The sequence below is a fragment of the Sus scrofa genome, chromosome 2 (genome assembly GCF_000003025.6).
Source record: "Sus scrofa isolate TJ Tabasco breed Duroc chromosome 2, Sscrofa11.1, whole genome shotgun sequence".
Classification (NCBI taxonomy): Eukaryota; Metazoa; Chordata; class Mammalia; order Artiodactyla; family Suidae; genus Sus; species Sus scrofa.
The window spans coordinates 64646829-64663114 of NC_010444.4; the positions used below are offsets into that span (position 1 = coordinate 64646829).

Genomic DNA, 16286 nt, shown 5'->3' on the forward strand with positions numbered 1-16286 from the left:
CCTGGAAGCTTCTGTATGCCACAGGTGTGGCCATAGAAAGAAAAGAAAAAAAAAAGGTAAGAAAAGAGAGCCCCCACTATGACACAGTGGGTTAAGAATTTGTGGTGGCTCTGGCTGCTTCAGAGGCATGGGTTCAATCCTCTGGTTGCTTCAGAGGCACAAGTTCAAATCCCAGCACCGCAGTGTTAAATGACACGGGCAAAATGGAAACCTTGCTGTATCACTCATGGTTCTCCAGAGAAACAGAAGAAAGGGGAGACATAGATATAGACATCTGTTATAAGGAATTGACTGACAGGTCCCTGCAGTCAACAAGCTGGAGGTCCAGAAGAGCTAATGGTGTATTTCCAGTTTGAATCAGAAGCCTGAGACCCAAGAAAAGCTGATGTTTCAGTTCAAGTCTGAAGGGGAAAAAAATGTCCCAGCTCAAGACTGGGACAGGTGGTCAGGCAGGAGGAAAAGCCCCCTTACTCAGACTTCTAGTTCTAGCTAGGTCCTTGTTTGACTGGATGAGGCCCACCCACATCAGGGAAGGCAATCTGTTCTACTTCATCCACCCATTCAGACATTAATTTCCTCTAGAAATACCCTCACAGACACACTCAGAATGATGCTTGGCCAAATATGTGGTCCAGACCAGTTGACACATGAAATTAACCATCATGCTCTTCAAGATCAATTTACTCATCTGTAAGGTAGGGATAGTTTTGGCGCCTACTTCCTTGGATAGATGAGAGGGTTAAATGAGATAATATATTCAGCGCAGACCCTGGTCCAATGTACACCTTCCATGCATGTGATCCATTGTCATCTTTGGCAAACTGATAACATTTACATGGTGCATGGTCACCCTCTAGACAGTGAGCTTCTTGAGGGCAGGAATCAGACCAAGCCCACATTGGGAATTCAGTAACTACTCATTGAAGTAATGAACAAATAATCATGTTATTAACAGGAACATTTCATTACAGAATGTCATTGCCAGGTTCCTCCAAAAATTAAACATAGAATTGCCATATGACCCAGCAATTCCACTCATAGGAATATACTCAAGAGACTGGATCATTCTTTGTGTGGGGGCTGTCCATGCATTATAGGATGCTGAGCAGCGTCTCCGGCCTAAATAGCAGTAACACTCTTCAGTGGTGAAAATCCAGATGTCTCTAGATATTACCAAATGCCCCCGGGACTCAAAATCACCCTCAGTTGAAAACCACTGGTCTATTTCTAGAAACCTTACCACTTCCTTGTTGGTAAAAGATGTTCGTAATAACTAACACTTATATGGTGTTTACCAGGCACAGACACTGTTCTAAAAACATAGCATCTCTCAGCCTGGAAATAAACCCACACACCTATGGTCAATTAATCTTTGATAAAGGAAGCAAGAATATAAAATGAGAAAAAAGAGCCTCTTCAGTAAGTGGTGCTGGGAAAGTTGGACAGCCGCATGTAAATCAATGAAACTGGAACATATCATCACACCATGCACAAAAACAAATTCAAAATGTCTTAAAGACTTAAACATAAGACATGACACCACAAAACTCCTAAAAGAGAACATAGGCAAAAACTTCTCTGATATAAATCATACAAATTTCTTATTAGGTCAGTTTCCCAAGGTAATAGAAATAAAAACAAAAATAAACAAATGGGACCTAATCAAACTTACAAGATTTTTCACAGCAAAGGAAACCATAAAAACGACAACCTGCAGAATGGGAGAAAATAGTTTGTGATGCAACTGACAAGGGCTTAATCTCCAAAATATACAAACAACTCATATAACTCAACAAAAAACAAACAACCCAATCAAAAAATGGGTAGAAGACCTAAATAGATATTTCTCCAAAGACATACATATGGCCAGTAGGCACATGAAAATATGCTCAACATCACTAGTTGTTAGGGAAAACTACAATGAGGTACCCTCTCACACGGGTCAGAATGGCTATCATTAAAAAGTCTACAAATAACAAACACCAGAGAGTGTGTGGAAAGAAGGGAACCCTTCTACACTCTTGATGGGAATATAAGTTGGTGCAACCACTATGGAAAACAGTATGGAAGTCCCTCAGAAAATTAAAAATAGAATTACCATGTGATCCAGCAACCCCACTCCTGGAAATATATTCAGACAAAATTATAATTCAAAAAGATATATGCACCCCTATGTTCATGGTAGCACTATTTACAATAGCCAAGTCATAGAAACTACTTAAATGTCCATTGACAGATGAATTTACTAAGGTGTGGTACACATATACAATGGAATACTACTCAGCCATTAAAAAAGAATGAAATAATGTCATTTGCAGCAAATGGATGCATCTAGAGATTATCATACTGAGTGAAGTAAGTCAGAAAAAAAAAAGCCACAATTGAACCCGTCTACAAAACGTAAACAGATTCACAGACATAAAGAACAGACTTGTGGTTGCCAACAGGGAGAGGGGAGAGAAAGGGAGAGGGATGGACTAGGAGTTTGGGGTTAGTAGAGGCAAACTATTACATTTAGAATGGATAATAATGAGTCCCTACTGTACAGCACAGGAAAATACAACCAGTCTCTTGGGATAGAGAATGAGGGAAGATAATATAAGAAAGGGAATCTTTATATATGTATGACTGGGTCGCTTTACTATATAGCAGAAATTGGCACAACACTGTAAATCATCTAGACTTTAATAAAAAGAATAAAAATAAAGGGAAAAAAATGCCCTCTAGCTGATGTCAACCTCAGGGTGAAAAACCTTCCTTTGCAAGTTCGGTATATCTGACTGTGGTTGGCAGTCTTCCAGATGACCCCCCAAACAATCCCTATAGCTTGGTAGTCATGCCCATTTGTAGTGCTCTCTCTGACAATAACTCAAAGCTGGTCCATGTGATAAATATAATGGAGATTATAGTTTGTGACTTGTGAGGTTAGATCATAAACGGCTTGGTGGCTTCCACTTTGGTCTCTGCCATGTTGTAAGGATACTCGGTCAGCCCTTTGGCGAGGCTCACATGGCAAGGACCTGAGGCCTCCTGCCAACAGCCCCTGTGAGTGCACCATCGTGGAAGCAGACTCTCCAGCCCCAGCCCAGCTTTCAGATGACTGTAGCCCCAGGCAACATCTTGACTGCAACCAGATGAGAGATCCCAACACAGGACCACCCAGCCAAGCTCCTCTTGAATTCCCAAACTTCACAAACTGTGAGATAATAAGTGCCTATTTTTTAAGACATGAAGTTTTAGGATAATTTGTTATGCAACCGTAGTTAAATTAGCCTAGAACTTCACTGTGGAATGTGGGAGTACTGAGCACCTATCATACTAAATGTAGTAAGTCAGAAAGAGAAAGATATGACTTTAATTCCACACATTAGTGATAATGATATCACTTATACGTGGAATCTAAAATATGGCTCAAATGAACCTATCTACAAAACTGTGACACAGATTCACAGACATAGAAAACAGATTTGTGGTTGCCAAGGGGGAGGGGGTTGAGGGAGGGATGGACTAGGAGGTTGGGTTTGGTAGATGCAAACTCATATTTAGAATGGGTAAACAACAAGATCCTACTGTATAGCACAGGGAACTATATACAATCTCCTGGGATAGACAAAAATTGAAAAAATATTAAAAAGAATATATAGGTGGGGAAAAAATGTAATTGTAATGTATACATGTAAGGATAACCTGACCCCCTTGCTGTACAGTGGGAAAATAAAAAAATTATTTAAAAAAAAGAATATATATAAGAAAATGAATTATATATATGTATAATAAATACATATAACTGAATCACTTTGCTGTATAGCTGAAATTGGCACAACGTTATAAATCAGCTATACTTTAATTTTTAAAAATCAGCAAAAAAATAAAAATAGCATCTCTCAGCTCATTTAATCTTCCCTCCAAACCCTGTGGGGTCCTCATACTGTCCTCATCCTAAGACAGGCAAACCGAGCATAGAGCAATTGAGTGACTTTTCCACAGTCAAACAGCCAGTGAATGGTGGAATCAGGATTTTTTTAATTCATTTTTATTGTTTAACTCTTTATTTTGAAATAATATCAGACTGACAAATAATTCTGCAAAAATCATACAAAGAATGAGTGTACACTCTTCACCCAGATTTCCCTCATATTACCATTCTATTTAACCACCGTAGAGTTATCCAAATCAGGAAATCCACATTGATAGAATATTATTATCTAATCTATAAACCTGGAATCTGGATTTGAATAGGGTTCTCTGCCTCCAGTACTTGCTTTCTCGTGCTTTCCACTGAGCCTCGGGATATGGGACCTATCTGATTGGATTTTTTTTTAATTCTTTTTATCTTCAAAGCTGCAACGTGTTGTTGAGAGGATTGAATCACTTCTCAACAACAAGACTCTATGGGGAATGGAAGAGAGGAGAAACATTGCATCCACCGCTACATCTTTTCTCCAGACTGTGGAATCGACTGTTCTGGATACTGCCTTGAAAGCCCCAGACCAAAAAATCCAGAAAGTCCAAAACAGTACACTGGGTAAGAAGAAAATAAGGCCTGATACACACAGGAGCATTTTTACTAACTGGGCTATGGATTTAGCAATGAGAAAAGTAAATAAGTACTGCATGAGTCCATTTATGTAAAAGTCTAGAAAGTGCAAACTAATCTATAGTGACAGGGACAGGAGGGTGGGCAAAGGGATGAAAAAGGGGCATGAAGGAGTTCCCTGGTAGAGCAGCAGGTTAAGGATCCAGCATTTTCACTGCAGCCGCTTGGGTCGCTGCAGTGGCACAGGTTCCATCCCTGACCCAGGAATTTCCATATGCCACAGGCACAGCCAAAATTTAAAAAAAAAAAAAAAAAAAAAAGGAGCATGAGAAAATTTGGAGGAATTGATAGAGGGTGACGGAAAATATCTCTACCTCGATTGTGGTATTGGTTTTACAGATGTGTACACAGGATAAAACTCATCAAGTTGTACACTTTAATGGGTACAATTTGTTGTACATCCATTACTCCTCCATAGAGCTGTTTATAAAATTTGCCAGTGGTTTCCAATCCTAGGTCTGGGATTCTGGCTTAAGGGTAGTTTTTCTTTTTTAATCCTGTGCCTATATAACCTATCAGCACACATCAGGGTGATGCTACTTTTGAACCATCCCAGAAGGAGCATCTTACTACACTTTTATTGGGGGGGGCCCTGCTCAGACAGCAAGTGGAAGTCCCTGGACCAGGGACCGAATCAGCACAACAGCAGAGACCCAGCCACTACCATGACAACACCAGATCCTTACCCCGCTGCACCACAAGAGAACGCCCTTTAACTACACACATTTAAAATAAAAATACTTCCATTTTATATATATATATATATATAATGGCAATATATATATTGCCATACATATAAATTATATAGCCATATAATGGGGTGATATGCTAAGGTGCTTGGCTGCAGTAATCATTTTACCATGTATTGTGTATCGTCTTCATATTGCACACCTTAAATATACTCAATTTTTGTTTTAAAAAACAAAAATAAAATGCCACACCTGGCACTTGGTAGGCATTTAACAAGTCACAGCATTATTTTTATGACCCTGGAGGAATACAGGTAGCACAGAGAATCAGAACAAACCCCCTCCCCACCCTCCCCCACCCACATAACAGGATACCCACGTTAGGCAGCTCTGACCCCGGACAGGCTTGTGGCCAAATAAAGGCAGTGAGATCTGTCTCCGATGGCCCCTCCCCCTCTCAGAACCCCCTCTCTAAGGAAAAGCCTTAAGATGCTGTCCCCTTGTTCAGTGTTACAAGAGACTTGGCCAAAAACACCTCTCAAGCTAATCTCTCAATGGTGGATGACAGTTTTATATTGAGGTGGGTGACTCAGAACATGACTTGTAGGCAGCACCTCCATACCACTTCCTTGTAAAACTGGCCATGCCTCTGTGTGAGTGTGTGTGTGTGTTTGCACGTCAAAGTCTGAGGCGTGTTTGGAGGAGTGTGTAGGAGCTTGTCTGTGTATGCCTCTGGACCCGGACAGAGAGGGACAGGGTCTCACCCCACTGAATCCCTTTTGGCTGCTGGAAAGACCTAGGCAGACTCATCTATGGACCCAGCTCAGGCCGTCAGAGTGGTACCTGAAGGGTTAATCTGTTCCTGTGTCAACCAGGGTCAGTGAGTGCAGTGTCACTGAGGACTCAGTGGCTGACCCTGACTCTTCCTGGCCCTTTGCTGTTTCCAGCACCTGGCTTACTTCCAGCACACAGTAAGCACTCAATAAATGTCTGCTGAGAATGGCTAAGAAAAAAATAAATAAAAATAAAAAATAAAAAAATAAAATACCACGGCAAAGCCAAGTATTAAGGTTGTTTAATTTTTTTTTAAATGTACACAAAGTTAAATTTAGACCAGCTAAATCAGCCCACAACCCAGTCTTCCAGTCTGATAGCCATGTAGGTACATGTTTGATGAAGAGACACATATTTGTTGTGTATGTTATATTTTACATACAGTTGCACAGCCTGCTTTCTCACTCATTACATTACTAACATCTTTCCAAGCAAATTATTTGTCATCATTACCTATGTTGTCTTTAATGGTTTATAGAGTTGCACTGCAGATAAAACATTTATACTATAATTTATTTCCCTATTCTGTGAAATGTGAGTTATTACCAAACAACCCTGTGACAAAAACCACTGAAAATGTGTGTGTGTGTTTGCTTGATAATTTCTTAGGATAAATTCATAGAAGAGAAATTGTTAGGTCAAAAGGAAGAAAATATTTTATATGCTTTTGATGCATATCACTATATTGGCCCCCAGAAATGCTGTTTGCTGTGCTTTTTATTTGTCTCAGAGAATAGTTATGTATGCCTAATTAACCATTTTGTTTTACCAACTCATATAATAAAATACATGTATTTTACAATATATAAAAATAATAATTTTTTTAATTTTTAATAAAGTAAAATTCAGTGCCTAACCTTCTTGGAAACCAGAATCTGGACATTTTCATTCAAAATTAAACCAGATTATGAGTTACTCTCATCCTTCCTGATTTGGCCAGGCCCTAATCATCTAATGGATAACCGGTACCCTCATCTCAGTGGGCTTTAGTCTCCTTATCGGTAAACTGAGATAATAATACTGCATAAAATGCACTTAGAACTAGGGTTGGTAATTGCTAAAATTTCTATCATTCTACTTTCTACTCTTTATTATTATTAAATTTTATTAAGATATCATTTTTCATATTCCTATCTACTTTATAGTAGCATCGTTCTTCAAGTGCTATTTTGTTACTTGCTTTTTTTTTTTTCTTTTTGTCCGCACCCACGGCATATGGAAGTTCCCAACCAGGGATTGCATCTGAGCTGGAGCTGCCACGGACGCCATAGTTGTGGCAGTGCTGGATCCTTAACCCACTGTGCCATAGTGGGAACTCTCGTTACTTGCTTTTTTAAAAGCTTTTTTAACATATATAAAAGGAAGCATAATAAGCCTACTGCACCTGTCACCCAGCTACAATAACTTCCAACCCATGACCAGACTCATACTAATTTTTAAGATAAATATTTTCATGAGCTTATTTCTTATTTTTCTTTGACTTCATTTTTATTGGAAGTATGGTTTCCCATTATAGAGATAAGCCATAAATTATTTAATCAATTCCTTCTTGTTAAACATTTAAGCCATTTCTCATTTTTTCACCCTTATGGTCTTTGCTGCTGTGAACCTTCTTATAGCTAAATCTGCCCTCTTCTCCATGATTGTTTCTGATAATAAATTCCTAGAGGAGTTCCCATTGTGGCTCAGCAGTAATCAACCGGACTAGTATCCATGAGGACATGGGTTCAATCCCTGGCCTTGCTCAGTAGGTTAAGGATCCAGTGTTGCTGTGAGCTGCAGTGTAGGTCACAGACGGCTCAGATCCCAAGTTGCTGTGGATGTGGTGTAGACCAGCAGCTACAGCTCCAGTTTGGCCCCTAGCCTAGGAACTTCCATGTGCCATGGGTGTGGCCATAAAAAGACATAAATAAATAAATAAATAAATAAATAAATAAATAAATAAATTCCTAGAAATGGTATTGTTGCTTCAGAGAGGATGTGCTAGTTAAGAACTTGGTTTCATGAGTTATGAAATTCCCTCTGTGGTGCAACAGGATCAGCAGTGTCTCCCTAGCGCTAGGATGCAGGTTTGATCCCCAGCCTGGCACAGTGTATAAAGGATCTGGAGTTGTCGCAGCTGCAGCATAGGTCATAAATGAGGCTTAGATCTAATCCCTGACCTGGGAACTCCATATGCAGCAGGGTAGCCAAAAGAGGAGGAAAAAAAAAGAACTTGGTTTTTGGAGCTAGAGTCTTACTTAATTTCTGAATTTCAGTTTCCCCATCTGGACAATAGTCCCTCATGGGGTTATACGAGGCTGTTATAAGATGACAGTGCACAAAGCTTTTAGCCCAGTGCCTGGCACATCCTAGACACTCCGTAAATGGGAGCCCTTTGGGTAGCTATGCACATTTTTTAAATTATAATAATGGCAAACTTGCCTATTGCTTTTCTTACCAGCTGTTGAAACTCGAGTTGTTACAGATTGTTCCCAGGGAATCATGTTCAACTTGAAGGCCCAAATGAACTCAATGGATATCCACTGTGATGACATCATCCAGGGAGACATACAAGGTACATGTGGTATCTATATTCAGAATCCCTAAGACACAAAAGCAATTTCCTCACTACTGTGTGAGTAGTAAGAAAATGTCCCAAATTGGTTCCTCCCTAATAGGTCTGTTACCCTAAGACTGTGTCATTTGAGTCTTTTCCTTAAAAAAAAATCTTCCTAAAGTGGGTCTTTCTTTTCTTCCACATGAAAGAGTCTTCTCTGCAATTTGGGGGCTATTCAGTTTGGGTCGACTCAGATGCGGTCCCTGAGACAAGTGTCAGGAGTTCAAGTATAAGGATTGTACTTGGAGATGATCCCAGAAGCACCAGCAGGTATATGAGTCAGGGTTCTCCAGAGAAACAGAACCAATAGGATGTGTATGTGTAGAGACAGCGAGAGACAGGCAGGACAGAGACAGAGAATTTAAGAAGAATTTAGCTCATGAGACTGTGGAGGGTAGCAAGTCTAAAACCCAAGCAACAGGCTGAAGACACAGGGGAAGATTGATCATGCAGCTCAAGTCTGAAGACAGTCTCTTCCTTGGTGGGGAAGTCATTCTTTCTTTTAACACCTTCCACTGATTGCATGAGGCCCACCCACCCACATTATGAAGAGTAATCTGCTTTATTCAAAGTCTACTGATTGAACTATTAATCTCATCCAAAAACACCTTCCCATGGAATTCCCATTGTGGCTTAGCAGGTTAAGGACCCAACATTGTCTCTGTGAGGATGCAGGTTCAATTCCTGGCCTCGCTCAGTGAATTAAGGATCTGGTGGCATAGGTCACAGATGTGGCTCAGATCCTATGGCATAAGCCTCAGCTGCAGCTCCGATCTGACCCCTAACCCAGGAAATTCCATAGCTGCATGGTGCAGCCTTAAAAAAAAAATACCTTCACAGCAATATCCAGACTGGTGTTTGACCAAATATCTGGATAATATAGCTTATCCAATTGACACATAAAATCAAACATCCTAATAAAGAAAATAGGAAGTGAGACTGGGAAGAGAAGGAAGCCCATACAGGTATTGTTATGTTAGTGAGTAGGTTACTGCTGGTGGTGACTGGAGTTCAATTCCACTGAGTTTCCCCATTCAAGGAGAGAGAGCTGGGCTATTTATACACCTGCTCTGACCCAACATTGGTTGAGAGCCCTTCCAGGGGGTGGAAGGTGAGGTAAACCTTTAGGCTCTTCCAGCCTGCCCTGTATACATATCAAACACATTTACTCCAGGGAAAGCTCCCAGACAGAGTCACAGCTGCTTGCAGTAGAAACTAAGAGTGCCAAAGGAATAAAGTCAGGGTACCTAGAACATCTGCTACGGCCTGTGTAAAAAGGGACAGATTGTTACTATTAACTGTCCCAGTATCACCAGACCTTCTGATTTTTCAAGAGAAACCAAAAATTGGGTTATTTGCATGAATACCTCCAATTTTTTAATTTGGCAAGAACACTTCTATTATAATTGCCATATAGTTATAATTGCTATAGCACAATAAATGGGCTCTCAAAATCCAATTCCATAAACACGGGGTACTGCTGGTCTACACCATCACCCAAAGAACCAAAGTAAAGACAATAAACACAGAGACAACTAACCACATGCAGAACTGAGAAAGTCTCATGTAGCAATTAGTTCCTGTTTCTTCCTCTCCTCCCCTGAGAAGATGAGAACTTGAATCTGCCTCCATTTGAGGATGGGCCAGGTGGAAGATGAAAGCCAAACAAAAACCACATAATTTCGTGCTTGCACTGTCACCAGGTTCCCTTGTCACTCGCAATTTGTAGAGAGAGCGTGCAAGGTTTCACGGTGCAGGCCAAACCAAACACATCTGCAACCCAGTTTGCTCCTTGGTCACATTCTGAGGCAAGGGGAGGGGGGGTGGGGAAGGGGTGATTAGGATGATGTCAGCATATGAATTTGGGGAGGACACAGCTCAGCCCATAACAACTGTCTAGGCCGAATTGTTTACATGAATTGCAGACATCATAATGTGACTGCATGCGCCTTGGGGAGCATCTGGCACAGACATGCCCAGCAGTTGATTATTTATGTCCCCTAAAATGGCCCCTTTGGCCTCAGCTCAGAGCTTCTGCATTGGCTCTTCCTCTGCCAGGAATGCCAACCACCACCCCACTGGGTGGACTTTTACTCTTCTTTCAACACAGCTCAACTTTCATCTCCTCCATGAAGCCTCCCAGGACTGCCCATTTCTATCACAGCCCCACAGTCAGGCCCTCCTTCCTCCGTGCTCCCTCAGCACCATGAACCTAGCTTATCATGGTATCTAATGTGTTGTATCTGTCAGTTGACTTACCTTAAGGGTAAAAATCATGACTTCTTTCTCTGTGTAGTCACCTTTACCAGCATGGTATCAGAGAGGAGCAACAAATGTTCAATGAATTAAATTCTACATTAGGTTGAGGCCTCGATATCCCTAATGAGAGACAAGAACCCATTGTCGGGTGCTTGACAAGCTTGTAAAGGGACATTTTTTCCTTCCTTCAGTTTCTCTCATGGGCTGGACTGTTGTGGGTACTATACTCTGCCCTGTAGGATGTTGAGCAGCATCCCTGGCCTTTATCCACTAGATGCCAGTAACAATCCCCCAGATGTGACACCAAAAATTCCTCCGGACATTGCTCAATGTCAACTGAGGTTGAGGGAGAGAAGAATAGCCCCCCCACTTGAGAGCCTCTGGTCTGGAGCAACCTTGTAATTTCTCTAAATGGTGACACTTTTTTTACGTATAAATATATCCATTCTTTTTTCCTTTATAGGGTATTACAAACTATTGGGTAGATTTTCGTGTCTATATAGTAGGTTCACACTGTTAATCATCTGTTTTTTACAGTAGTGTGAATATGCTACTCCTACCCTCCCAATTCTTCCCTCCCCCCAACAGTTTCACCTATGGTAACCACAAGATTGGTTTTGAAATCTGTGGGTTTTTTTCTGTATTATAAATAAATTCTTTTATATCATTTTATTAGATTCCACATATAAATGATATCATATGATACTTGTCTTTGTCTTACTTACATCACTCAATATGATAATCTCTAGGTCCATCCATGTTGCTGCAAATGGCATTGTTTCATTTTTTATGGCTGAATAATCTTCCACTGTATATATGTACCACATCTTCTTTATCAATTCTTCTGTCAGTGGACATTTAGGTTGGTTACACTTTTAATATTGGAAGACAGTACTATTCAATCATACCAGAACACCAGGTGTGAACTAGAACTGTCATAGGTAACCAAAGATGCATGATCACATGACTCCCCTCTTTGCAAAACATCTCAGAGGAAAAACCCAGGCCACAGAGACCCACCTTGGGAAACTCGAGAGCTACTCTTCCCTTTTCTGCTTATGACTTTGCTCTTACACCAGAATATTTCAGCTCAGAAACAAGCAGTTTCCAAGCATATGATCAGGTGGATATAGCACCTGCTAATGTCTTCCAACCACATGCTGCTGTTTCGTTCTAACAAATGGAAACTACCATTAACTCAGAGAAAATTGAAGCCCCTGCTTCTCGTCCCCTGCATGAGACCAGAGAAGGATGATTAGAGAAATCCGCTGAGGTATTTATTCCAGTGGGATGAACCACACAGTTAGTAAGCGACAAAGCTGGAATTTGAATCCAGAAACCTGGCTCTGTCCCTAGTCCTTAACTACTTGCTCTATAAGACCCCTTTGTCATGTGGACTTCTCAGCAGCTGCAAGAATGAATACTTATTAACATGGGAATGTTTTCATTAATATATTATCACATATATAGTCTATATATATATATATATATATATATATATATAATATGTAGGTCTGTGTGCATATATGCGTATATGCATTATATGCTATGGCTGCTGTAAGATACCAGACTAGGTAGCTTAAACAGGAAGAATTTATTTTCTCACAGTTCCAAAGGCTCGAAGTCCAAGATGAAGGTGTTGGCAGGGATGGTTTCTTCTGAGGCCTTCTCCTTGGCTTGAAGGCAGCCACCTTCCCACTCTGTCCTCACTTGGTCTTTTCTCTGTGTGCCTGCATCCCTGGTCTCTCTTTTTTTGAGGGCCACACCTGCAGCATATGGAAGTTCCCAGGCCAGGGATCAAATCCGAGCTGCAGCATCTACCTATGCCACAACTGAAGCAATGCCAGACCCTTAACTCACTATGCCGCAGTTAGAATTCCCCTGGTCTCTCTGTACATGTCCAAATATCCTCTTATAAGGACATCAGGCAGATAGGATTAGGACCCATTCTTCTTTTCTTTTTTTTTAACAGCCACATGTGTGCCATATGGAAGTTCCTAGGCTAGGGGTCAAATCAGAGCTGTAGCTGCCCACCTATGCCACAGCCACGGCAACACTGGATCCAAGCCACATCTGTGACCTATGCCAAAGCTTCTGGCAATGCCAAACCCTTAACCCGCTGAGCAAAGCCAGGAATCAAACCCACATGTCAGGTTCTTAACTCACTGAGCCACATCGGGAACTCCAAGACCCATTCTAACAGTTTCATTTTCACTTGATCACTCTTTGAAAGCCCTATCTTCAAATACAGTCAAATTCTGAAGTACTAATAAGACTTCAACATATGGATTTAGGGAGTTGGGGGACACAGTTTGACCCCATCACTATTTATATATATCATGTGCATGTCCTAATATATAATAAGATTATAAATATATGTTATAAATATAAATATATCATGTATCTATCTTTTCTAGCCTATTAAATCATGTTAAATTACACCATTGCCTTGCTTAAAATCCTCCAATAGTTTTCCATTGGCTTAAAATAAAAGCAAACTTCTTCCCAAGGCTCAGAAGGCCATACTGTCCGAAGCAGTATCCATCATCTCTCTGCCCCTTACTTCACTTAATTTTTTCCATAGGACTGAGCATTCTCTGATATATAACCTTATTCGTTTGTTTATATTTGTCTGTCTCCTGCATCAGAAAGTAAGATCCATGAGTTCCCTGGTGGCACAGTGGGTTAAGGACCCAACATTGACACTGCAGGAGCTTGGGTCAGTGCTGTGATGCAGGTTCAGTTCCTGGCCTGGGAACTTCCTTGTGACATAGGTCCAGCCAAAAGAAAGAAAGAATCCATAAGAGGAGAAACTCAGTTTACTCTGTCCCCCACTGTATCCCCAAAATAATTTCTGAAACATAGTAAACATCCCACTAAAAAAAAAAAAAATTGAATAAATAAATAGATATGGAGTTCCCTGATGGCCTAGAGGATTAAGGATCTGGCATTGTCACTGCTGTGGTGCAGGTTTGATCCCTGGCCCAGGGACTTCCACATGCCTCAGGCATGGCTGAAAAATAAAATTTAATTTAATTTAAAAGAATGGATGGAGTTCCCATCGTGGCGCAGTGGTTAACGAATCCGACTAGGAACCATGAGGTTGTGGGTTCGCTCCCTGCCCTTGCTCAGTGGGTTAACAATCCGGCGTTGCCATGAGCTGTGGTGTAAGTCACAGACGTGGCTCAGATCCTGCGTTGCTGTGGCTCTGGCATAGGCCAGAGGCAACAGCTCCAATTGGACCCTTAGCCTGGGAACCTCCATATGCCGTGGGTGCCCTCAAAAGACAAAAAAAAAAAAAAAAAAAAAAGATAGATAATCATTTCCACATATATTATCTATATCTAGATATGGTTTACATATATAATATGTAGAAAGGAAATGATTACATACAAACACAATAGACTAGAAATACATGTAACCCAACTATAAATTGATTTCCTTGGGTCCAGCCTGTGGTGTATGTTGCAGACACGGCTTGGATATGGTGTTGCTGTGGCTGTGGGGTAGGCTGGCAGCTGCAACTCTGATTCAACCCCCAGCCAGGGAACTTCCATATGCAGCCAGTGTGCCCCCCCCCCAAAAAAAGTATTCAGAAATGGTGGCACTTTTTGTTTTTACTTTTTTTTTTTTTCTTTTTAGGCTGCACCCACGGCATATGGAGGTTCCCAGGCTAGGGATCCAATCTAAGCTACAGCTGCGGCCTATGCCTCAGCCACAGCAACGCAGGATCCAAGCCACATCTGCAATCTATACCACAGCTCATGGCAATGCCATATCCTTAACCCACTGAGCAAGGCCAAGGATTGAACCTGAAACCTCATGGTTCCTAGTCAGATTCGTTTCCGCTGCCCCACAAGGGTAACTCCCAGAAATGGTGACACTTTTTAAAGAGTCCATTATTCTTTTTACTTAGGTCCTAGTGCAGTTGCCTTCGTTTCATTCTCTTCCCTTGGAAATATCATAAATGCAACTTTCTTTGAAGAAATGAATGATAAAGATCGAGTTTACCTGAACTCCCAGGTAGTGAGTGCTGCTATTGGACCCAAAAGGAACACATCTCTCTCCCAATCTGTGATTCTAAATTTTCAGCATGTGAAGGTGGGTCAAAGCTGCAGTTTGAATTTGCTTAGGTTTCATGGGTGTTAGGCCAAATAATTTGCAAATACTCCCCAGTCAATGGTTCTGGGTCCACCTGTCCAATATCCTAGCCAGGAGCCAACTATGTTGAGCATTTGATACATGGTGAGTCCGAATTGAGGTTTTGAAGACTTAGTATTTTCACATTTAGACTTAGTGTTTCCAGACTTCTAAGACTTAGTAAGAGAAAAAAATGTGTTAAACTTCTCAATAATTTTATATTTATCACAAGTATTGATTTATATTGACATATTAAGGTATTATTTTGAATATAGTGAGTTGAATAAAATTATTTTATTAAAATTAATTTGAGGGGGTCTCATTGTGGCTCAGTGGTAATGAACCCAACTAGTATCCATTAGGACACATGTTCGATCCCCGGCCTGCTTAGTGGGTTAAGGATCTGGCATTGCCTTGAGCTGTGATGTAGGTCACAGACACAGCTCGGGATCTTGCATTGCTGTGGCTGTGGCGTAGGCCAGCAACTGTGGCCCCAATTCAACCCCTAGCCTAGGAACTTCCATATGTTGTGGGTGTAGCCCTAAAAGGACAAAAAAAAAATTAATTTGACCTGTTCTCTTCCCTTTTTAATGTGGTAGTAGAAAATTTCAAATTACGTAAGTGGCTCACATGAAATTTCTCTTGAGCAGTGTCATTCTAGTTCATGGAATTATTTTAGTAGCAGGTACCTCCTACATCTGTGAAATTTTAACTGAGCCATAATATTCATTCTTGCGCAGAAGCCTGGAATTAATTATTAGGACTACATAACTCAATCAGAAGAAATACTTTCATATAATCCATTGCCTTTTCCTGTTGTTCTCTGCCCAAACTCTTAAAAGCAAGGGTGTTAATAGGCATACATAGCCAGCTCTGTTTAGAAAGTAAGAGTTGGGAATTCCTGTCGTGGCTCAGCGGTTAGTAAACCGACTGGCATCCATGAGGACATGGGTTCAATCCCTGGCCTTGGTCAATGGGTTAAGGATCAAGCATTGCCAGGAGCTGTGGTCCTGAGATGAGTCTCAGATCCCACATTGCTGTGCTGTGTGGTAGGCTGGCAGCTTCAGCTCTGATTGGACCTCTAGCCTGGCAACTGTCATATGCCATGGGTGCTGCCCTGAAAAGAGAAAAGGCAAAAAAAAAGTAAGAATTGAAGAAAATCTTCCCT

At 41.0% G+C, this 16286-nt stretch overlaps 1 protein-coding gene across 1 annotated transcript in view; it reads left to right on the forward strand.

The window, feature by feature from the left end:
- Nucleotides 1-16286, forward strand: part of ADGRE3 (adhesion G protein-coupled receptor E3) — a 59121-nt gene that overhangs the window by 23583 nt on the left and 19252 nt on the right. Inside the window, 3 exon segments of the mRNA XM_021083689.1 lie at nucleotides 4342-4525; nucleotides 8564-8677; nucleotides 14895-15079. Of these exon segments, the coding sequence (XP_020939348.1) occupies nucleotides 4342-4525; nucleotides 8564-8677; nucleotides 14895-15079 (483 nt within the window).